At 44.1% G+C, this 22,906-nt stretch overlaps 2 protein-coding genes across 4 annotated transcripts in view; both read left to right on the forward strand.

Moving 5' to 3' along the window:
* Positions 1–3,425, forward strand: part of ERGIC1 (endoplasmic reticulum-golgi intermediate compartment 1) — a 103,932-nt gene extending 100,507 nt beyond the window's left edge. Inside the window, exon 10 of the mRNA XM_063087017.1 lies at positions 1,699–3,425. Coding sequence (XP_062943087.1) covers positions 1,699–1,806 — 108 coding nt within the window. The 3' untranslated portion in view covers positions 1,807–3,425. The remainder of the gene's footprint in view (positions 1–1,698) is intronic.
* Positions 3,426–10,758: 7,333 nt separating this feature from the next.
* RPL26L1 (ribosomal protein L26 like 1) lies at positions 10,759–18,905 on the forward strand. Of its 3 annotated transcripts, none has more exons than XM_063087081.1 (4): positions 10,759–10,850; positions 11,253–11,429; positions 17,532–17,672; positions 18,559–18,905. In XM_063087081.1, exons 1-4 carry the CDS (start codon positions 10,761–10,763, stop codon positions 18,685–18,687), a joined length of 537 nt encoding a protein of 178 aa, XP_062943151.1. In that variant the 5' UTR covers positions 10,759–10,760; the 3' UTR covers positions 18,688–18,905. The 3 variants fall into 3 exon arrangements, with proteins under 3 accessions (XP_062943151.1, XP_062943154.1, XP_062943152.1); XM_063087084.1 differs by having other exon boundaries at positions 10,829–10,854; XM_063087082.1 differs by lacking the exon at positions 10,759–10,850 and adding an exon at positions 10,863–10,945.
* Positions 18,906–22,906: the final 4,001 nt, after the last annotated feature.

Below are 22,906 nucleotides of genomic sequence, written 5' to 3' on the forward strand. Positions count from 1 at the left end.
AAGCTTCTTTACTCCCTGGGGGGCTGCTCGGGTTTCTTGGGCTGTTATTAGTGGAATGCCAGCTGCTCCACTTACAACCTGTCCACACAGACCTGCTCTGTCTGTCTTGGGCCTTGCAGGCCTCTGCTTAGCTCATCTTGTGGAAATAGCATTTGAAAAATAAACGCCGATTCAATTGACACTTCCCTCTCGCCTTTGCTATGTCTTCTGGTCTCCCACCACTTGGCACCAATCAGTCCATTAAGGAACTGCTGTCTCCCAGAGTTGTCCAGTGGCTGTGTGTCAGTAGTTGGCCATCCACCCAAGGTGCCTCCAGGGCTGCCAGCAGCCCCCAGGGCCCTCTGGGGCTGCCAACTATTGGCTTCTTCTGAGTCCTGTGGTTATTTAAATGCCCCTGAAATGTGGCATGAGGGAAAGAGCAAGAGCTCTAGAAGCAGACAGACTTGGCACTGTGACCTTGGATGAGTTCTTTCCCTCTCTGTGCCCCATGGGTACATCAGTGAAGAGGCTTCTTCCCCGCCTGGGCTGTAATGCTCCTGCTGCTCCTAGGCATACGGGCTGGATGGGTGGTTTTGCTTCCTATGAGTGGCATAAAGTAGATACTCAAAGAAAAAGTACGTTTAGTTTCATTGCAAACCTTCTATGAACTTGCTTTGTCTTCCATCATCCAAACTTTGATTCTTTTAAGTCATCAGAAATCAATTTGTAGGCCATAAAATTTTGAGGAAAACAATATTAGTTTGATAAGTTGAAAATAGAATTCTAACGACTTCAAAGCAAAGTTAGTAATGTAATTAGGTGGAGCATCTGATGCCTGAGAAGCCACAGGATGTCGCATTAGGAGCACAGGCTCCATTAACATCCCCTACTACAGCCATTCTCAACTGAGGGTGATTTTGACCTCCAGGGGACATTTGGCAATGTTTGGAGACATAGTTGTTGTCACAATATGCGAGAGAGGGTACTACTGGCATCTCACGGGTAGTGGCCAGGGATGCTGCTAAACATCCCTAGGTGTGCAGGACAGCCCCCTACAACGAAGAACTACCTGGTCCCAAATGTTAATAGTGCTGTTAGAAACCTTGCCCTAATATAAGCTTTCTTTCTTTTTTTTTTTGGCGACTGGCCAGTACAGGGATCCAAACCCTTGACCTTGGTGTTATCAGCACCACAGTCTTAACCAACTGAGCCAACCAGCCAGCCATACAAGCTTTCCAATAATACCATAGATCTCTCCCTCCTTTGTAGCACTTGCCTTGGTTGTAATTTTGCATTTATTGGTATGACTATTTGCTTATTACCCATCAAGTCCCAGGATTGCCACTTCCTGGTTGTATGACCTTGGGCTAGTGGTGCCACCTTTCAGAACTTCCATTCCTTCATCTGAAAATGGGATTGTAACTATCTGATAAATTTAGAGAGGAGGTTAAGACCACAGGCCCCAGGCCTCAAGACATACCTGAGTTCAAGTCACCACTCTGCTACTTAGTGAACACAGGCAAGCTACCTAAGCCTCTATTTCCTCACCTGTGAAATGTATCTAGTGATCCCTTTCCTCATTCAGAGGGCTAGTATGGGAATTAAAGGAGCTGATGTTGGTGATAATTACTTTTATTATTATTAAATTCATCATCTCATGATTGGGCTGGTGCTTCCTCCAGCACTGACCTCTGACACCCTCCCCCTGCCCTCTTTCAGATCTGTGCCATCATTGGTGGGACCTTCACTGTCGCTGGCATTCTGGACTCGTGCATCTTCACAGCCTCCGAGGCTTGGAAGAAGATCCAGCTGGGCAAGATGCACTGATGTCCTGCCTGGCCCGGATAGCCGAAGGCCCAGAGAGATTGCCAGCCCAGCCTCCAGCACCCTGTCTCCTCCTGCCCCCATCTGGCCCAGGATCTGGCTGTGTCCCAAAGTGTGTGGGGGAGGTGGAAGGAAAGATAGGGGCTGGCTCAAGGTTTTGCAGCTACCTCTTTTCCCCATGTTTAATTTTAGACAAATTATACTGCCTGAAGTTGTGCCCCTTTCCCTGGGGAGCCCCAAGACCAGAGTCAGGCAAGGGGAACAGAGCTCTAGGGATGTTGGGGACCCCTCCTGGGAGGGCTGCAGTCTCCTCCCTCCTAGGGGAACAGCCCAGAATCCATGCCGACCAGCTCTCAACCAGGCTTTGACAATCTCGCAGCCCCCACCATTTGGACATACTAGTCACTTGGTTTCTCCCCTGGGCAGCCGACCTGCCCCAGAGGCTCCAGACTTTCGGGACCAGGATGCACAAAGGTATTCCCACCTGGCACCTTCAATGAAAGATGGTACGTCTCAGGCAAGTGCATGAGATTTCGCTCTGTAGTTAGAATGCTCACTTCTGCCCCATTCCTTCCTGGCCAACCTAGAGTCCAGGCCTCAAGTCCCTTTCCCCCCACCCCTTTCTTGTTCTTCCAAAAAGCAAATGCCCAGTTGCTTGGCAGCAGTGGTGGAGACACATCTGCCCATCGGTCATGAGGCAGGTCACAGGTTTCCCTTCTTCTCTTCTCCTTTTTCCTCTCAACCCCCACCAATGTGCCTCGGTCCCTGTGCTGTGTGGCAACAGCATCTCCTGGTGGAGGGAGGGGCTGGTTCCCACTGCCAAGTCCCCCCACTGCTTTTTGGGATCTGCAGTGGCAGTGGTAGGGGTTGTGTGACTGGCAAGTCATCCTTTGAGAACCAGATAGACATGGTTTGTGTGCTTATGTCCACATGGGAAGCATCCTCCCGCAATCTTAAAATAATCATGTCTTAGCCTCTCCCAGACAGACGCCATTGGTCTCAAGGCCTTAGGTGGGGAAATTAAAGAGATCAGCCCTTCTCCCTTTTTTTGCCCTCCACCTTCTGGGCTCCCAAGGGATGCAGAACACTGAGACCTCTGTGCAGCCCAGTTGTGGCTCGCTTACCACTGGGCTCCCCCATGGGCCAGCCACACACCAACACACTCCCAGCCCCTGGGGCAGCTCCAGTGTCTCCCCACTTGCTCCTGAGGGGGTCTGTACCCTGCTGCTCCCCCTCATCCTTCCCCTTTTGTCCTGAAAGGGTGGGGCAATGGTCCAGGCACGAATTCCACCCAGGGAATTTTAGCTATGCCCTCATATTCCAGAGAGAGAGCTGCCCACCTGTTTTCCATTTATATCAAGATTGTTTGCATACTTTTGTAATGAAGGGGAATGTCCAGTGGAAGGATTTTTTAAATTATCTATATGGGTAGCTCAAGTCTCTTCCATTTGTAATTTTTGGCTCTGGATTCCAATTAGAAAAGCTTCCCCTTTTACATATGAGTTGACTGATGTTGTAACTGCCTTTGGTTATTTCTGGTATCTGTGGTCACTTGGATGGATTTTTTTTTTTTTTTTTTTTTTTTACATTCTGTTCCCCAGTTACAGAAAGGAGTCCCTTTTGTGCACCTATAGAGGGTGGGACAGGGTGGGAGAGGGCAGGAAATGTGTGGCATGCACATGAGTTGAAAGTCCACTTTTATACATTAAAAAAAAACAACTCTAAAGACATAGAGGATGTTGGTTTCCTATGGAAGAGACAGCTCTGACCTGTTATTCTTATAAACAAAATCTCAAGGGAAAAACATGTTTTAGTTCTTTCCCCACTCATTGGGTTAAAGTAGATTATTAAAAGACTGATTTTCAGAAGTATTGCTGTGTGATTCTTTCTGCCTTGATTGTGGCTGGGTAGCCCAGAGGCTGGAATCACAATCAGAATGAAATTTAAATCTAGAGAAATAAAGTTGGAAATGTTGAAAAAAAGATCTGTGAGGATGATCAGAAAGTCAAGACCCATTGGATCTCTGCAAAATGTTCCCAGATTGGCCACTTTCTAGGTATGTAGCCTCAATCCACATTCTTAAACCTCAGTGCCTCAGTTTCCTTGGGTGGATAGTAAAACAAATAACTCATAGGGCTCTTGTAAATCTATAATATGTGCAAAAAATCGATAAAATCTATAATACATGCAAAGAAATTATATTGCATCAGAATGAGGTCATGTATGTAGGAAAATGTTTATTGCTGCTGGTACACAGTAAAATTTTCAAAAATAGTTAAGTGTTTCATATGGGTATTCCCAAATAGACTATAATCTCCTTGAGAACAGGGTTAATGTTCTTCCATAGCTTTGAGCCAAGGGCTCCATTTATGAAAGGTGTTTCATAAATTGTTGATTTCCCTGGCTCAGCCAAGGGAAATCAGCAGCAGCTATGAGAAATGGACTTCCATGTCTTTCCCATCCTTATCCCTTCCATGTCTTTCCCATGTCTTATCCAGTCCTTCAAGGCCTTCATCAGAACAGCACTAACATGGGGCCGGCCTGTGGCTCACTCGGGAGAGTGTGGTGCTGATAACACCAAGGCCACAGGTTCGTATCCTATATAGGGATGGCCGGTTTGCTCACTGGCTGAGCATGGTGCTGACAACACCAAGTCAAGGGTTAAGATCCCCTTACTGGTCATCTTTTTAAAAAAAAAAAAAAAAAAAAAAAAAACAGCACTAACATGGATAAACATACCATGGAAGAATGTGGGAGAGAATCAGTCTGCAAGAAATTCTTCTTAACCCTTCCCATGCTCTCTATCTTACATTCTGTCTGATACTTGAGTTATTGTGACACCCAAAGCTAGGGGGTAAGAGCACTATACCTAATGGCCATCAGTTATGTGCGTCTCCAAGCCAGTTGTGCTCTATACTGTCATGATATGACTTAATGAACCAATGAAATATAATTGAAAAATAAACCTAATAAAACTAAGTGTAATGCTTTAGAGAGACTTGATAAAGGTGAGTTGCCACCCTCTCCTCAAATGCACTAAATTAGATGTGAACAAGACTACTGCAAAAGACTTGGGTGGGGAGGGGGATCCCTGAGGATTCTGCATTCACTTGAAAAGTGACTAAGGTTTCACTCCACATTGAAACTAAACTTGGGGGGCTGGCCTGTTAGCTCAATTGGTTAGAGCATGGTGCTGATAACACTCATGTCAAGGATTCGGATCCCATACCAGCCAGTCACCAAAACAAACAAACAAAAAACTTATGTTGGTTTATGTAAGTATATGGCTTCTGTAAGGGCAATAAAGGAAAACACCAATAGAGGTTTCTCAACATAAAAGCCTTGGCTCAGGGTCAAAAGATTGGCAAATGTGTTTTAAGTTGACATACAACATTTAAGGGATGGATGTCATCTTTATGATTTCTCCTTTCAACCAACTTTTTCAATTATCTAACCAAGTGTGAAGACAATGGTTTCCTGTAAGAGAATTTCTAATTCAGGGAGTACAGAGCAAACCTGCAGAGCGGGGGATGATAGGTTGGGGCTGTGATGGTCCAGGCAGAAAAGGCTTCTCCTGTGGAGGTGTTACAGAAGAGGTGATATTGGAAAGGTGCTTCATGAGGAAAAAAACTTGACCATTGCAGCCCACAGTTCCTAGACTGGGTGGATATGGCAGAGAGGGCAAAGCCTAGGAATAAGTGGGGTGTAGCAATAGGGCTCATAAATTGTAGCTGTGGTTAGTTTTTATATGTTACAAATATATATCTTTTTTTTTTTTTAATAAGATGACCGGTAAGGGGATCTTAACCCTTAACTTGGTGTTGTCAGCACCACGCTTTCCCAAGTGAGCTAACCGGCCATCCTATATAGGAATCTGAACCCATGGCCTTGGTGTTATCAGCACCGCACTCTACCAAGTGAGCCACAGCCCAGCCCCCCCCCCCCCCGATCCCTTCTTATGAAACTGTTTCTTAACTCCAGAAGGTTCATTAGCTGCTGCAGCAAATAGATGCAGTAGTGCAGAAATGTGAGGGGGGGCAAATGTGGAAGAGAGCATTCACTGAAGACCCTTTTCCCTCCTCAGCAGTTGTCTCCTGTCAGTTACATAGTGATGAAGTCATGCACTTTATTCTGACCAGTCATTGGTGTGATTTGGCATTCTCTACGTGCCAGACACAGAGTAATCACTTTTCAGGCCTTATCTTTCTTAGAGGTGGGTGTTATCTCCTGTTTTTGTTTTTGTTTTGTCAGATGGCCTGTACAAGAATCAAATGTTGGAGCTTGGTGTTATCAGCACAATGCTCTAACCACCTGAGCTAACCGGCCAGCCCATTATCTCCTTTTTAGGAAAGAGGAAACAGAGACTTAGTAACTTGTCCTGGTCACACAGGTAGCAGATGGTAAAGTTGGAATTCATACCCAGGTCCGCCTGACTCTAGGATTATGAAGAATTGTATGGTTCTGCCTCAGTCCCAAGATCATCTTAGCTGTGTCAAAAAGGATAGCTGGATATGGGGAGTTAGAGTAGGAGTCAAAGTAGGGGTGCTTTTTGTTTCTCACATTTAAAATAGCCTGCAGAGAAAAATCTAAGCTGAACATTGGCAGGGGGCAGCCTTCTTAAAAGTTTTTAAAACTTTAAAATGTGATTATTTTTTATTTTTTATTTTTTAACTGTGATAATATGTAATATTTGAAGTAAAATTTCTCTTAAATAATCCACTTATTTGTATTTATGATTCTTTAATTCAGTTGTTTTTGGTTTTTTGCTGTAACTTTGTCCTATGTGTGTACCAAGCAGAAAAGTTTTTAGTTTTGAGCAGAAAGTAATTTTTTTCTAAATGTTTTTGTGGCCAAAAGTTTATTTGCCTTGCTCAGAATAAACCGGAGATCTGGCAGTGTCCAGATCTATCACAGGACAAATGCTCAGGAAGCTTTGATCATCATTGCATGTGTTTGCAGGAGCAAAAAATGGGCACAGTGGTTCCACACCAGAAACTTTAGTGAATGTGAAGATGTGGGATCTATTACTAATGTTATAAAAGGAAATAATTCCAATATCCACATCCACGAAAATCCCTACTTGGTGTAATGGGGTTTCAGACATGGGGGTTAAAGGCTAGTGCTGGCTGAGAGGTGCTTTTTATTTCTCAAACCTACACAGTTCAAAAGCCAAGTTCTGAAGACGGTAGAACTGCCCCTTATCGACTGACAGATTCTTTGCACACACCCAGATCCCATTCTTTGCTTGTTCCCACATCCACCTCCCAGTAATGGCAGCCAGGAGTGAACTGAGGAGAGCCGAGGACACAGATAACATGTTCGAAGTGCTCAGTTAACAGATGTGGACCCTGAAATTCAGAGAGGAAGATGTCTTTGTCCAATGACCAATAGTCCGTCTCAGGCAGTTGCCATGCTCTCTCCCCATTTCATAGTGTTCCCTGACATGTGGTGTTGAAATTGTTAAACACCATTCTTTACTAATACTCACAATTGATCAGGACATCTGGGTTGTTCCCTGGACTTTCTGGGTCCTATTTTATTCCTGACCCTCTGTAGTCAGTGTTGGAGACCTCTGGAGGATGGCCACACCTAGGTTGTTTGCAGAAGCCTGAGCAGCAGAGTACACGGAGTTAAAGCTGTTGAGGCAATATCGACTGAATGCCACCCACTGTGTGTGCCAAGGCTCCAAGAGTAAGGAGGTTGGGGGAAAGGCAGTCATAAGAAAGGAAATCACTTTTCATCAGTAACATAGGAGCAGATGCTGGCATAACTGAGTTCACACAGAAGTGGTCAGAAGTCCTCCTTCTTAGGGTCGGCCCGTGGCTCACTCGGGAGAGTGCAGTGCTGATAACACCAAGGCTGCAGGTTCAGATTCCTATATAGGATGGCCGGTTAGCTCACTTGGGAAAGCGTGGTGCTGACAACACCAAGTTAAGGGTTAAGATCCCCTTAAGGGCCGGCCCGTGGCTCGCTTGGGAGAGTGTGGTGCTGATAACACCAAGGCCACAGGTTTGGATCCCTATATAGGGATGGCTGGTTGGCTCACTTGGGAGAGCATGGTGCTGACGACACCAAGTCAAGGGTTAAGATCCCCTTACCGGTCATCTTTAAAAAAAAAAATGTCCTCCTTCTTAGAGCAGCTTACAGTGTTCATCAGAACCCCCACCCCCAAGAATTCATTCATTCACTCACAGGCTCTTTCTCTGTTCAGTCACTCACTTCTCTATCACATATTCATTTATTAAGTTATTCACCTTCGCATTCACTTACATGTTTTTTACATTTGCCCATTAATTTATTTGTACCTACATAGAGCCAAGTACAGAGCTTGATCAAAGAGAGCTGGGGAAGAGTGAGGTCTGGTCCTTTCTCCCAAGAATTGCAGAGATTCACTGGCGAAGGGAAGCCCTTGGGGGGACATATCCCCAATAAACCAAGATAGTATACATAATCAACTAGGGCAGAAGGAGCATTTCTTTACCCATTCTATAGCACAGTAAAATTCAAACAGGTACAATCATATCACCAGATAAGATGACAAGAGCCTGAGGTTCTGTCATCCTAATGATTTAGTGGGATTGGCTACTATCTTGCCTCATGCCCACCCTTAGAAACACGCACAGGGACTGGTATAGAAGCCCCAGCACCTAGCATAGAGGAAATGCCCAGTGAATATTTTTATTTCTCTGAGGCAGTGGGTTGCACGGTGGGGAAGTACTTTAGCTCTGGCATCCGACTTGCCTGCGTTTGGATCTCCCCTGCTTCCTAGCTCTGTGGTTTTTGGATAAGATATTTAACTTGTCACTCACTTTCCTCATCTGAAAAATACTTACCTCATCGGTGTAAGGATTAAATGAACCCTATGCCACAGGCATGTACAATCAATATGTTTCAATTAAAAAAATTTTTTTTAACTAATTTAAAAAATGAACCTGCTGTGGATTGATTGAATTGTGTCCCACAAATTTCATATATTAGAAGCTTAATCCCCATTATAACTGTTGAGAGTAAGATATCCTATTATGGTAATTGAAAGGTGAGGCCTTGAAGAGGTGATTAGATTGTAGGACCATGCCTAGTGAATGTATTAAAAATGGTGGTCATGGGAGTGGTTTGGAGGGTTTTAGAGGGAGAGTGAATGAGGAGGTTGCTCTCTGCCATTTTTGGTTTGTTTGTTTATTAATTAATTAATATTTGTTTTAAAAGATGACCGGTAAGGGGATCTTAACCGTTGGCTTGGTGTTGTCAGCACTATGCTCTCCCAAGTGAGCTAACTGGCCATCCCTATATAGGGATCCGAACCCGTGGCCTAGGTGTTATCAGCACCACACTCTCCCGAGTGAGCCACAGGCGGGCCCTGCTTTCTGCCATTTTTACAATGTGATACTCCGACGTCACTGTTGCCACCACCGAGGCCTTCACCAGCTGTGTTCCCTGGACTTCGGACTTACTAGCCTCTGAAACTGTAAGCAATAAATTTTGTTTTTTTAAAATAAAATACCCAGTTCCGTGTATTTTGTTATAGGCAACAGAAACGGACTAATACAGAACCCTATGCACAAAGCCTGGCACAGACTAAGAACCTAATAAATGGTAGAAATTATTTATTGAATGGATAATAATGGCTAACTGAGCACTTCAGGCGTTTTACAGATATGGGATGAATAGATAAATGGGAGGCCTAGAAATAATGAACGAATAATACCTCGTACAGAATAAGCCCCTTGGATCAGAACCCTTTCCCTCTCTCCTCGCCCCTACTGCTCCCAGGCCCGGAGACTCCCACATGGTGAGTTTCTCCCCCGCCACGCATCCGGACCGGAGAAATTTTATACCCTCAGGCAGCGCAGGGTGTCTCAGCGGGACCAGCCGTCGGGTGGCGCCCGCGCCTCCAGACAGTCTTCCCGGGGGCAGGAGGCGGAGCTCGGGGACGACCTGGGCGGGGCGAGAGGGAGCCGGAGAGAACCAGAGCTGCGCGCGGTGGGCGGGGGCCAGGAGGGGCGAGCGAGCGCGGGGCGGAGGCCACAGACTTGCTGGCGCGCCGGGTCGCTGAGTTTCAGCGACCCGAGCCGGCTCTTTTTGAAGGCACTTGCAGAGTTAAAGCACATTCTGAGCTCCAGCCAGAGTGGCGCCTTGCACGTGTTAACAGCAAACACAGAAAGCTAACATTTTGCGTTACCGGTAGTTATCGCTAAAAGTCTGCATGTGAATTCACAGTTGGGGGGATTAAAATTAAAATTTAAAAAGAAGTCTAAATGTGAGGCCCAGCCTTGCATGTGTCCTGCAACAAGCCCTACGCATAGGCCTCCGCTTTGTTTGGTTTTTCTTTTTTTGTTTTCGTGTGTGTGTGTGTGTGTGTGTGTGTGTGTGTGTGTTTAGGCCTCCACTTTTATTAGGAATGATGACTGTGCTGAGTGGTTAGCTCAGTTGCTTAGAGCGCAGTGTTATAACACTGAGGTGAAGGGATCGGGTGTCCTTAACGGCCAGCCACAAATAAATAAATAAATAAATAAATAAATAGAAAGAAATCTTTGGGTGTGGGATACTTGCCTTAAATTCAAATTCCCTGACCCCGATCTACGACTGTTTGGTTTTGTAGAACTGTGGACATCTCAGTGATTTTTTGAAGGAGCCCGTCCACAGGTGGCTTTTGGAGCATTATGGTGTTTAAAGCACCCGGACAATATGCCTAAGCAACCTCGGCGGTCCCTCTGCGGAAGGCAACAGGGACAAAGAATATTGGGTGGGAGAGAGACTACTGACAGCGTACCTATTAAAAGAGCATCAAGAAGCCTCCATTGCAGGTACCACAAAAGTAGGCCCTTATCCCCAAAGGCGCTAACTCTTCGGGTTTTCCCGCATGCCGCCACGCGGAGCTCCCGGAACCCTGTGGAACGAGGGAGGGGCTGAGAGTCCCCCAAGCCGCAGGGGGCGCCATTCTGTTTGCTCTGACAGGAATGGGCCACCGGTATCTTTCCGTGCTTGCGCGGCCAGGAAGCCTCACTTCCGGTTCTGCGCGCGCACGGCTTGAGTGCTCCCGGCGCCAGGTAGGTGAGTGGAGGTTGGTGTTTTCTCAGACTCTGAAGCCCATCGCCCTTTGGGACTTTTCCCCCACGTGCTGCGGAGATACGCGCCACCCCAGGTGTCTCTCTGCTTGACCCCCAACCATGCATTCCTCTCGTGCCCGAGCATTCCTCCCTCAGTCTGCCTCAAGGCCACAGCGCCGCCCTCTCCACACGACCCTTTTGGTCAGGCATGCGCCCCCACGCACGTCTTCCCCTGGGTGACACTCGGACATCTCGCATCCCCCATTCTCCCTCAGTCTTCTTCCAGTGTCACCTCTCCCTGTAGAGCACTTGCGCGGGGATGGGGAGGGGTGCCTTTATGGAGAACAGGCCCCTGTACCCCACTGAGCCTCTCTGCGCTACCTCCTTCGCCGTTTTTTGCAGACGGCCACCATGAAGTTCAACCCCTTCGTGACCTCGGACCGCAGCAAAAACCGCAAACGCCACTTCAATGCCCCCTCGCACGTGCGCAGGAAGATCATGTCGTCCCCGCTCTCCAAGGAGCTGCGGCAGAAGTACAATGTCCGCTCCATGCCTATCCGCAAGGACGACGAGGTCCAGGTACGTCGTCCTCGCGCTTTTTACCTAGCTACGTGACTCTCAGACGCGGCCTTTGCCTGAGAAGGTCGTGAAGGAGTCACTGCCTTATGCCCTCAGGACCCTGGCAAGTAGTGTGACCTTTTAAATATGTTAGTCCAGAGTTACCAGAGGGTGCCTGCGCTGCTTAAGAGCCTTCAATTCTTGGGCCGGCCCCGTGGCGCACTCGGGAGAGTGCAGCGCTGGAGCGCCAGGTTCGGATCCTATATAGGAATGGCCGGTGCGCCCACTGGCTGAGCGCGGTGCGGACGACACCAAGCCAAGGGTTGCGATCCCCTTACCGGTCACAAAAAGACAAAAAAAAAAAGAGCGTTCAATTCTTTAATAGAAATAATAAAGAAAAAAAAAATACTATGCTAGCCAAGCAAAAATCTGTTTTTCATTTAGCCCTGTGGCTGTCAGTTTGCCAGGGTGGCTCTTTGGACCAAAAAGTGCTGCTGTGAGTCGTGTTTTGGTATTTTTGGGTTACTGTGGTTGATGAACAGGCGTTTGTGGGAGCTGGGTATGTGATGGCACTGAATTTGATAGGGAAAATGGAGAAGCAGCAGCAAGTCAGAGATGCAAAAGTATGAAGGTGTGGCCCATGGGGAAAAGTGTAAGCCCTCTGTTTTCTGTGACTGGAGCTTAGGATGTGTGGAAAAGGGAAGGGAGTTGGGGGTGAGTGAAATAGGCAGGGGCTAGATTCACTTCTTGAATAAATATTTATTGAGCACTTATCAGACATTGTTCTAGAGGAAAAAGGCTCCTGTTCTTGTGGAGTTTTCATTTTAGAGCAGGGTTTCCCATCTTCAGCTCTTATTGACATCTTTTTTTTTTTTTTAAAGATGACCAGTAAGGAGATCTTAAACCTTGACTTGGTGTTGTCAGCACCACGCTCTCCCAAGTGAGCTAACCAGCCATCCCTATATAGGGATCCGAACCTGTGGCCTTTGTGTTATCAACACCACACTCTCCCAAGTGAGCCATGGGCTGGCCCTTCTATTCACATCTTGGACTGGACAGTTGCTGTGAGGGAGCTGTCCTGTGCATTGAGGAGTGTTTAGCAGCATCCCTGGCCTCTCCCCACTAGATACTAGTAGCATTCCTCCCCTTCACAATTGTAGTAAGCAAAAATATTTCAAGATATAGCCATATGTTCTCTGGGGGGCAAAAGTGACTCTTCCTCACCCAGTTGAGAATCATTGTTTTAGAGAATTAAATGAGAAAGTGATGGGGTTTGGTGTATCATCTGAGGCAGTGGGACTCTTTGTAGGCTTAAGGGATATGTTGGAAGGGAAAGACTGGAAGCAGGAGATAAATTAGGCTGGAAGTGTGACAAGAATAGAGTGGAAAGAATAGTTCAAGAGGTATGATCAACAGTTTCAACCTATTCTCTCCTGGATCCTTCCCGTATTCTAGAATGGGGGAACTTCAAATACCTGGAGGGGCTGGATAGACACATTAAATAAGGGAAGTAGGTCTGGATCCTCCTACCAGCCAGCTGCCAAAAAAAAAAAAACAAAAGGGAAGTGGGCTGATAAGAAAATGGTGAGTTGGAAAGCTCATACCTCATTTAAAGGAGATAGTCATGTACCTTCAGCCCTTTGCTGCCTTAGAGAAATGCAGGCTCATTGTTGTCAGGTTCTTTGATTTTTGCAAGAAAACTGGAAAATTCAGATTCTCTTCCCCTGCCCCACATTTCCTTCCAGCCACTACTCTGTTTCCCATTTATAGCCAAGCTCCTTAAAAGAGTTGTCTACACTTCACCTCCCATTCACTCTTGGTTGCTCTCCGTTCTGATTCCTGTCTCCAGTACACTATAGAAATTGCTTTGATCGAGATCACCAGTAAACTCCTTGTGACTAAATCCAGTGGACCCATCTTGGTCTGATCATACTTGACTCTTTTTTTTTTGGGGGGGGGACCGGTAAGGGCATCGCAACGCTTGGCATGGTGTGGTCTGCACCACGCTCAGCCAGTGAGTGCACCGGCCATCCCTATATAGGATCCGAACCCGCGGCCTCGGCGCTCCCAGCACCGCACTCTCCTGAGTGAGCCACGGGGCTGGCCCCATACTTGACTCTTTTTTAGCAGCATTTGGCATAGTCGTACCACCTTACTTGAAATATTCTCTTTTTGGTTTTTCTTACATTTTAGCCTCCCAGTTTATTTCCAACTTCTCAGACTCCTTTGCTGGCTGTTTGTCCTCTTTCTGATCCCTAAATCCTTGAGTTCGTCAAGCCTGGACCTGGTCTAGCTTCTCTTCTTGCTTTGTGTTCTCTTCTATGTAGATAATAGGTAATATCTATTCTCATAGCTTTAAATGTCTGCTCTGTGCTAACTTATATCCGTCTTATATACCAATCTGAAACACTTTCCTGAGCAGACCTGTAGATCTACTTTGAACATCTCTATTTAGATATCTCAGACATCTCTAGCTTCTTATCAAACAGTACTCCCCCCCCCCCCCCGCTTTTTGGGCATTTGACTGGTACTGGGACCCAAACCCTTGACCTTGATGTTATAACACTGCATTCTAACCAACTGAGCTAACCAGCCAGCACCCACCAACACTGTTGATCCTAACATTCCTGCTGCCTCCAAAATCTGATTCTCCTCCCATTTTCCACATCTCAATTAAGTGACACTTATATCTTCCCATTTTCATATGCCATAAACCTTTAAGTTGTTCTTAACCACTCTCCTTAACCACCATTCTAATCTACTACCAAGCCTTGTTGATTCAGTCTCCAAAAAAAGTCTTGAATCTGACTCTTTCCAGTTAGTTCAAGGCATCCCAGCTTCTTCTCTTACCCTTGTCCATTCTCCACAGAGAGGTATTATTTGCAAATCAGATCCTATTAAAAACCTACCAATGGCACTTGATGTGCTTATAAAATCTAAAATCATTGACTGCAAGGGCCCGTGTGATCTAATCCTGGTCTCCTTCTTCAGCCTCATCTCTTCCTAATAACTCTACATGCTCTATAGTTTAACCACACTGGCCTTTTCGGGTCTTTAGATACACCTTGATCTTTTCTCTCTCTGCCTGGAGTGCTTGTCCACCTCTTCTTTACTTAGCTAACTCCTTATTTTTCAGGTCTTATCTTAAATGTCAGTTCCTCAGAGAAGCCTTCCCAGATTCTTTAATCAGTATTATAGTATAACATTCTTTATTTTTTCTTCATAGCAGTCAACACAATTTGAGGTCTTTTTTTTTTTTTAACTGAAACATAATTTACATACAGTAAAATGCACAAGTCACTTTTGGCACTTGTAACATAGTCATCACCCTAATGATGACTGAGGCCATTTTTATTATCGCATTAAGTACCCATGTGCACTCTTCCAGTTAGTGATCATATATTTGTATATTTATTTGTTGACTGTTTACTAGCCTCACATTAGTCTCCTTAAAGACAGAAAGCTCATCTTGTTTGTTGTCTGACCTCAGTGCAGAGCTGGCACATGGTGAGGACTCAGTCCATATTTGTGAATGAATGAAAAAATTACTGACTAGATGGATGTGAAAAGTGAAATGAAGGTGGGCAGGGAAGAGCTGCCAGTTTTTGAATACTTATAAGGTATGAATTGTTTCCTTTTTAAAATATGAAGAAACTGGAACTCAGATTAAATAATATAGAAATCATACAGAAAATGAGTGTCCACGCCAGGAGTCCAGGTCTCTCTGACTCCAGAGGCCATTCTAGATAAACCTTTCTCCAGCAAGAGAATAAAATAGCCCCAACTGGGTTGTTAAAACTGCCTCTTCTCTCTCGGAACCTTCTGAATCTTACTTAAAAACCTCTTTCTCCGAGTTAGGTGATGGCTCCCCCTACTTTACAGAGGAAATTGAAGCTATCGATCACGATACTTTCTGATATCTGATACTTATCTGATATCAGGAATTTTGTGAACTCCTGGCTCCACACCCACCTACTTACCTGCAGTTCCACCCCTCTTGTCATCGTTTGCTCCTGTTACAATAAAAGCGATATCCCTGTTTCTAACCCATCTGCCACCGTGTGCTGCGGTGCTCCATTCTCTCTTGGAGATCCCTCTGTCCATTGTCCTTTCTCTATAGTTTCGTTTACTCTCTGCCTCCATTCTAGTTTCTTCCCAATAGCAATTAAGCACATTCATGTTTTCCCCTCTTTAAAAATAAATTTTCCCTTCACATCCCCCTCAAATACCTGTCCTTTCTTTAATCTTTTGAGCCAAGCTCCTTGGGGCTGTCTTTTCTCACCTTCACCTCCTCACCAGGTACACTCATCGCCTTACTGTGAACAGCTTCCCTCCCATCACTTCACTGAAAGCACTCTAGCCATGGCTACTAATAACCTCCTTGTTGTCAAATTTGTTAAATACTTTATCCTCTCTGTATTTGATGGTTCTGCAGCATTTGACATTCTTTTCTTGACTGCTGTAACACCACACACTCACGGTTTCCTGTTCTCTCTGGCCACTTTGGTCTCTCTTTGAAGCTCTTCCAAAATGTTGATTTTTCTCATATTTCTACATTCTGCCCTGTTCTCATACCATCAGCTCTCAGAGCAAAAAGAGGTTTCAAATTGCATCTCTGGATGACTCCCACATCTCTGACCCAGTTGGCCTTCCAACTGTGTATGAAATTCTCCACTAGAATGTCCCCAGATGCCTCAAATTCAGCATGTTCCAAACTAAACTATATTCTAAAATCTGTTTCTTTCCCTGTGTTCCATACCTCTGGGAAAGGCATATCCATCCCATCCATCCATCCATCCATCCGTCCATCCATCCATCCATCCGTCCATCCATCCATCCATCCGTCCATCCATCCATCCGTCCATCCATCCATCCATCCGTCCATCCATCCATCCATCCGTCCATCCATCCATCCATCCGTCCATCCATCCATCCATCCATCCAGTTGCCCAACCCAGACTTTGAGTATAGTTCTTGCCTCTTTGCCCTCACCTGTCCAGTCCAATCAATTTAGTCTTATCCCATCTCCCTCCTCACTGAGTCTAGAGTTTGTCTACTTCTCTTTATCCTGGCTGTTCCTTTGGACTCTTGTTATTAACACCTTTCTTCAGTCTTGATCATAGTTAATGGGATTTTTCAGACTTCTTGCAAGTGTGTCCTGAGAGTCTGTGGTGGATTTTTCAATGAGGCATAGCTGTCCTTATTTCAACCTGAAAATCACCTTGAGAAGTAAGCTGAACAATCTTGGTAGACATTTTAGGAGTCTTGAGAGTCTCTAATTCTTTATTTTTTCTTTATTTTTCTAATAAATTTCTCTCAGGTTGAACCTCTCATTTTTTATATGTGGTATTTTCTCTATGCCTATTAATCAATGTGGGAGGAGGGGATGAGAGTGTAATACCCTCCAAACTGAAAAGCAACTTTCAGACCAAAGAATGAAGCAGGCAAATACATACAAAGATTTTTACTAAAAGGGTAAGCTGCATACAGGGAAGGTCACACACAGTGAAAATCAGACATTTATAGCAGATGAGAGCGCGTGCTCTCTCTCTCTCTCTCTCTCTCTCTCTCTCTCTCTCTCTCTCTCTCTCTCTCTCTCTCTGGCTTTTAGGTAAGGCTTAGCTAGTATAACTTTAAAGAAATAGTTTAAGAAAAGTAGGTTTCCTGTGATCTATGAAGCAGGGAGCTTGCAATGCTTGTGCAAAGGCTAGCTGATAGCAATTGTGATGAGTCATCTAGTCCCTAAGTCCTATGTTCTTGTTATGCTTGCCCTAAGGTTAATCTATTACTGGTCAGAGAAACAAAGGAATGAGGTTAAACAGAAGTCATTAAGGTGGGCAGGGCACAAGATGGCATTATTCCTGTTAACCCTGTAACAGTCATTGTCCATTTATATTACAGATAAAAGAAGGAAAAAACTCAGGTGAAGAATTTCCACCTGACCTAGCATAACACAAAGCAGATTTATCCCATAAAAATAGCTGACATTTGATTGCCAAGATTAATCTGTTTCTGTACAAAAGGTTGTATGTTTAGCCTATGTGTTCCTGATAATTAGCTTCCACATTATGATGTTCATGCTTTAGAAATATGAGGGAAATTCTCTTTTGTATTTTCTCTTAGGTGGTTCGAGGACACTACAAAGGTCAGCAAATTGGCAAGGTAGTCCAGGTGTACAGAAAGAAATATGTCATCTACATAGAGCGAGTGCAGCGTGAGAAGGCTAATGGCACAACTGTCCATGTGGGCATTCACCCAAGCAAGGTATGGTTTGGGACTGGGTGGTGGTAGCAGCCATGTAGTATACTGTTACTGTTAGAGTAATTGACATATTGGTACTGTCTGCACAGGTGGCTGAGGTAAGGACTTCAAGAGGCTTGACTGATTCAGTGGCTTAGTGATATCATCAAAGATTCAGATTCTTTTCTTGTCTGTTTTGCCATCCTGGGTGAAGCTTCTGGCTTCAAGCTGGTGGCAAGAGGGCTCCAGGCATTGCAGGCAATACTTCCCCACTAGATAAGTCCAGAGGGAGAAGAGAGAACATCTTTTCCTATGGCTCTTATGCTGACCTAGTAGAATATGCTGTTCCTCCTTTGCGTTCCCTTTTTGTACATTGTGATATAGGGTCTTTCTCCTTCCACAGTTTCAGATCCTTAAGGGTAGAATGGTTGGGGTCTTACTAATTCATATGATCTCTGTATTGCCCAGTAGCTAGTGGAAATGCAGATTTTTTTTAAAACAATGCATCTTGCCAGCCAGCCAAGGGATGATGAACAGATTTTCCCAGCCCAAATGATATTTCATCACTAAACTTTATTTATTTATTTTTTAAAAAGATGACTGGTAAGGGGATCTTAACGCTTGACTTGGTGTCGTCAGCACCACCGTCTCCCAAGTGAGCTAACCGGCCATCCCTGTATAGGATCTGAACCCGTGGCCTTGGCTCTATCAGCACCAGACTCTCCCAAGTGAGCCACGGGCCGGCCCTTAAACTCTATTTAATTGGTCTCCTCAGGTCCTCAGGAATTAGAGGGTGGGAGATTGGCTTAGCAGAAGGAACCCAAGTACTACGATACAGGATGGTTGTGGTGATAAGTCCTTTCCACTTAAAAAAAAATAAAGATTTGTTTATTTTCTCATTCCTTAATAGGTGGTTATCACCAGGCTAAAACTGGACAAAGATCGGAAAAAAATCCTTGAACGAAAAGCCAAGTCTCGACAAGTTGGAAAAGAGAAAGGCAAATATAAGGAAGAACTTATTGAGAAAATGCAGGAGTGAATATAACCTGTTGTGCAGCCACGGTTTAACTGCAAATTTTTAGCCTAGTGTGTGTTTCTTTGGAATTTTTCAAGATTTCTCTGGAACGTTTCATTTGCTTTCTGTTTTGTTACTGATCTGTGGCTCTATATCCACATTTGCGACTTTAATTTGGAAATGTTTCCTAATTCTGAATGGTATTTGCAATGTTTTATAAGTAAAATCCATCTTATTGTCAATTCTCCTTTGCCAGTCTTTCATACGTTTAATCTGTGGAGCAGCAAAACAACAGGGGTGGGATTAAGACAGCCCTGCCTCTGTCTGGACCCTCGTGCTGATGGAGTGGAAAGGGTAGGGCTCTGGTCCCTGATGCAAGGGTTTGCCTCATTCAGTAGCAGTTGTGACATGAACTGGCACACTCAAGGCTCCACTGAGCATCTGGTGCTGCTTTGCATCCATGGCTCTCAGGCCTGACTTGTACGTCTCCAGATTCCTCTTCATGTGCCAAGCAAAACAAATCCCATGCTACTCCCTGACTAGATTCTCTTTCCCAAGGTCTTGATTGCAAATGCCATTTCCATGTGAGTGAATTTCCCCTTTCTTTTGGAGCTAACTCAGAAAATTGGTGGCCTTATAGGCGAGATTTGACTCTCCGATTTTGTCCTTATATTGTTTTTATAATTTTTAAATATTTCCAACATTTAAAATGTGGGATGGTTAGCTGGGTTGGTTAGACTAGCCTTCTTTTCAGCAATTTATTCTAATACTAGTGGTAAATAAGAGCTTTCAGAGTTGTAGTGCCACAAAGACAGCCAAATCATACCAGACTGCTTGTGCTAGGCCAAGTGAATAATAGTTCATGATCAAGAGCAGGAACGTGGCCTTGAAATTAAGTTCTAATCCCAGCTCTGTCATCTAGCTGTGTGACCTTGGGCAAATTGTTTAAAACCTCTCTGGTCCTCAGTTTTATCATTTATAAAATGGAAATAAAACTAGTATCTCCCTCAATAGAATTGTCAGATTTATTACTTGAGATACTGTTCATAAGCACAGAGTACTCGGGAAAGTTTAACTATTGTCTTTTAGAGAAAATTGGCAATGAAATCATTCAGAGTAGCAGAGGGAAAAGTTTTTCTCAAGGGAGTTCAGACAAATGGCTGGTTCTTGAATAAAGGGGAGGGTTTAAGGGCAGCAGTGACAAAAAAAATAAGGGCAGCAGTGATGTGTTTTGGCTGCTGCACAGAATGAGAATGGGAGAATGCCAGATGGGTGGGCTTGCCTATCAAGGTTCAGGCCCTGGGATATTAGCTTGTTTCCTGCAATGATGAATTAGGTAGTTTTCTACTGACCTTTTCGTCAAATTTGCAGATATTCATTCCCTTGAGTGAGTCCCCTTGTGCTATTTTGGGAAGACTCCAATCTTTTAAACTTCAGATAACTGCTTCTAAATGTCTGCTTTTATATTGCACTCAAGCATGAGATGTTCAGCCACAGAGCTTTCCTTGTGAGTTGGGGAGGCAAGTAATTGAATCTTCCCAGCACCCAGACAATTTACTAATCAAGAGTCCACCATCCTCTGCTGATGCTACAGACTTTGAGCAGTTCCCAGGTGTTGACTTGGGTCTTTGTTCGTTGTTCTTTTAAATTAGTTAAAAAAAAAAAAACAAAAAACAACAACGACAAAACGTGGTATAAAATAAAAAGATGCAAAAGATAGATGGTGAAAAGTTTCCTTGTCACCTTGACCCTCAGTCACTCAATTCTCTCCAGAGGCAGTACTGTTCCTGATTTCTTCTGTATCCTTCCAGAAATATTCTATGCATAGTCCATTCTATGGATGTTTATTTAAAATTTGGTACATGAAGAAGCCTTCATGAGAAAAGCAGTTTGCCCAAATTTAAACAGCATAATAAGGTTGATTTATTTATTGCCTGAACACCATAATTACAATATAAACATGCACAAATATGAAATAAAATATTCTTTGTCAGAGATAACTAAATCAACCACATCCCAGCCTATCCTTAGCAAAAGGGCAGCTGGTTCTAGACTAAGTTTTCAAAGGTCTCTTACACAGTTGATGTCTCTATCTCATAAAGTTCTATATAACGTTGGTTTTTTGTATGCTGTTTTTATTTGAAATAGGAGAGTCGACATGGCTTAGGGGAAGAACAGGAGCTATGATGACCCATGTACGGATCCTAGCTTTGTCACTTAAAACAGCTAGACTTTGTGCAAGTTACAAATCTGGGCCTCTTTTTTTCCTCACGTGTAAAGTGGATTTAATAATGTCTATATCAGTGGTTGTGACTCTTAAAGGAGAGAGGTAATTGAAAGCATCTAGTCCAATGTCTGGCATGTGACAGTCACTCAGGAAACTGGGGCTGGTTGGTTAACTCGGTTAGAGCGTGGTGCTGATAACATCAAGGTCTAGAGTTTGATCCCCCATACCAGGCAGATGCCAAAAATAAAAAAACAATACAAAAACAAAAAAACAAGAAATGCTGCCTTAATGGTAGCATGTTCCATACATACGTACTGAGAAAATGAGCAGTGAATACTGCTGAAGTTTTCAGCTTTTCCAGTAATTTCCAAGATTCCAGAATAGATTGGAAAGGAGCTTTCTGACTCCATAGCTTTGTGACTCCACATGCCTGTTTTTATTTATAGGATTGGGCTTAGGAAGGGGCTCCTCAGCTGGTTGCACTATGAGTGTTTCAGTCAGTTCTTGCTTCCTTTAGGCTGCTAGCGTTGCCTCTGAGGCTGTTCCTCCAGTAGCACTTCTCAAAAGTTTTGGTCTCAAGACCTGCTTCCAAATTATTGAGGATCCAAGGAGCTTACATTTATGTGGGTTATATCTATCAATATTTGCCATATTAGAAATTAAAACAGAAAAATGTTAACATTTATTTTAAATTCATTTAAAAATAGCAATAATTGGGCCGGCCCGTGGCTCACTCGGGAGAGTGTGGTGCTGATAACACCAAGGCCCCGGGTTCGGATCCCATATACGGATGGCCGGTTCGCTCACTGGCTGAGCGTGGTGCTCACAACACCAAGTCAAGGGTTAAGATCCCCTTACCGGTCATCTTTTAAAAATAAATAAATAAATAAATAAAAATAAAAATAGCAATAATAAACCCATAACATTAACACCAATAACATTTTTATGGAAAATAACTGTCTTCTAGAAAACAAAGGAAAAATGTAGTGGGAAGAGTAACATTGTGTTACATTTTTCCAAAATTTCTTGATGTTTGGTTTAACAGAAAACAAAAGATTCACATAATACTTCTGCATTCAACCTGTTGCAATATGTTGTTTTGGATGAAGTATAGGAAGAAAATTAAGCCTCACAGTTAGAAAAAGACAGGCCCTCAGACCTGCTGGGAGAGTCTCAGGGACTCCCCAGGGTTCTTTGGACCACTCTGCCAGAGTCTGATTTATTTCCTGAAGACTTTAAGCACTTTGAGGGCAGAGAATATGTCTTCATTTTGTGGGTCACTGAATTGGAGTTCCTGGCTTTACAGTTTTCATTTGGAATGTGTGATAAAATGTTTTTGACAGATTGACTGATAGAGGGAGCTATTGGCCAATACTAGCCACAAATACAATACTGAGATTAAGGATTTATGTCACAGAGGATGAAACAGATTTAAACAGAACTGGTGTCTAAAGAGCCATGTCCCTGCAATCTCCGACATTTGCTTCTTAAAGAAGCTGCCAAGAAGGTGAGGCAAAAGTTAGACACTCCACTTAAGGGGGTTGGCTGGTTAGCTCAGTTGGTTAGAGTGTGGTGTCAATAACACCAAGGTCAAGGGTTTAGATCCCTATACTGGCCAGTCACCCCCACTCCCCAAAACACTCTACTTAAAAGGATCAATTTAGGAGAAAATATTTACATTTATTGAAAAAGTGGGAAAGAATTCACAATGGCTAAAAAGTGGAAGCAACCAAATGTCCATCGATGTATGAATGAACGAACAAGATGTGGTATATACATATAATGAGATATTATTCAGCCTTAAAAAGGAAGGAAATTCTGACACATGCACAATATGGATGAACCTTGAGGACATTATGCTAAGTGAAATAAGCCAGTCACAAAAGGACAAATGCTGTATGATTTCACTTATGCAAGGTATCTACAGTAGTCAAATTCAGAGAGACAAAGTAGAATGTCAGTTGCCAGGGGCTGTTGGGAGGGGAAATGGGAAGTTGTTTAAAGGGTATGAAAAAG

Source organism: Cynocephalus volans, chromosome 2 (assembly GCF_027409185.1).
Source record: "Cynocephalus volans isolate mCynVol1 chromosome 2, mCynVol1.pri, whole genome shotgun sequence".
Taxonomy (NCBI): Eukaryota; Metazoa; Chordata; class Mammalia; order Dermoptera; family Cynocephalidae; genus Cynocephalus; species Cynocephalus volans.

Coding starts and splice junctions, on each gene's coding strand:
- RPL26L1 (XM_063087081.1), top strand. CDS start 10,761: ATGGGCCACCGGTATCTTTCCGTGCTTGCGCGGCCAGGAAGCCTCACT. Junction 10,851..11,252: donor TTGAGTGCTCCCGGCGCCAG/GTAGGTGAGTGG, acceptor CGTTTTTTGCAG/ACGGCCACCATGAAGTTCAA. Junction 11,430..17,531: donor GCAAGGACGACGAGGTCCAG/GTACGTCGTCCT, acceptor ATTTTCTCTTAG/GTGGTTCGAGGACACTACAA.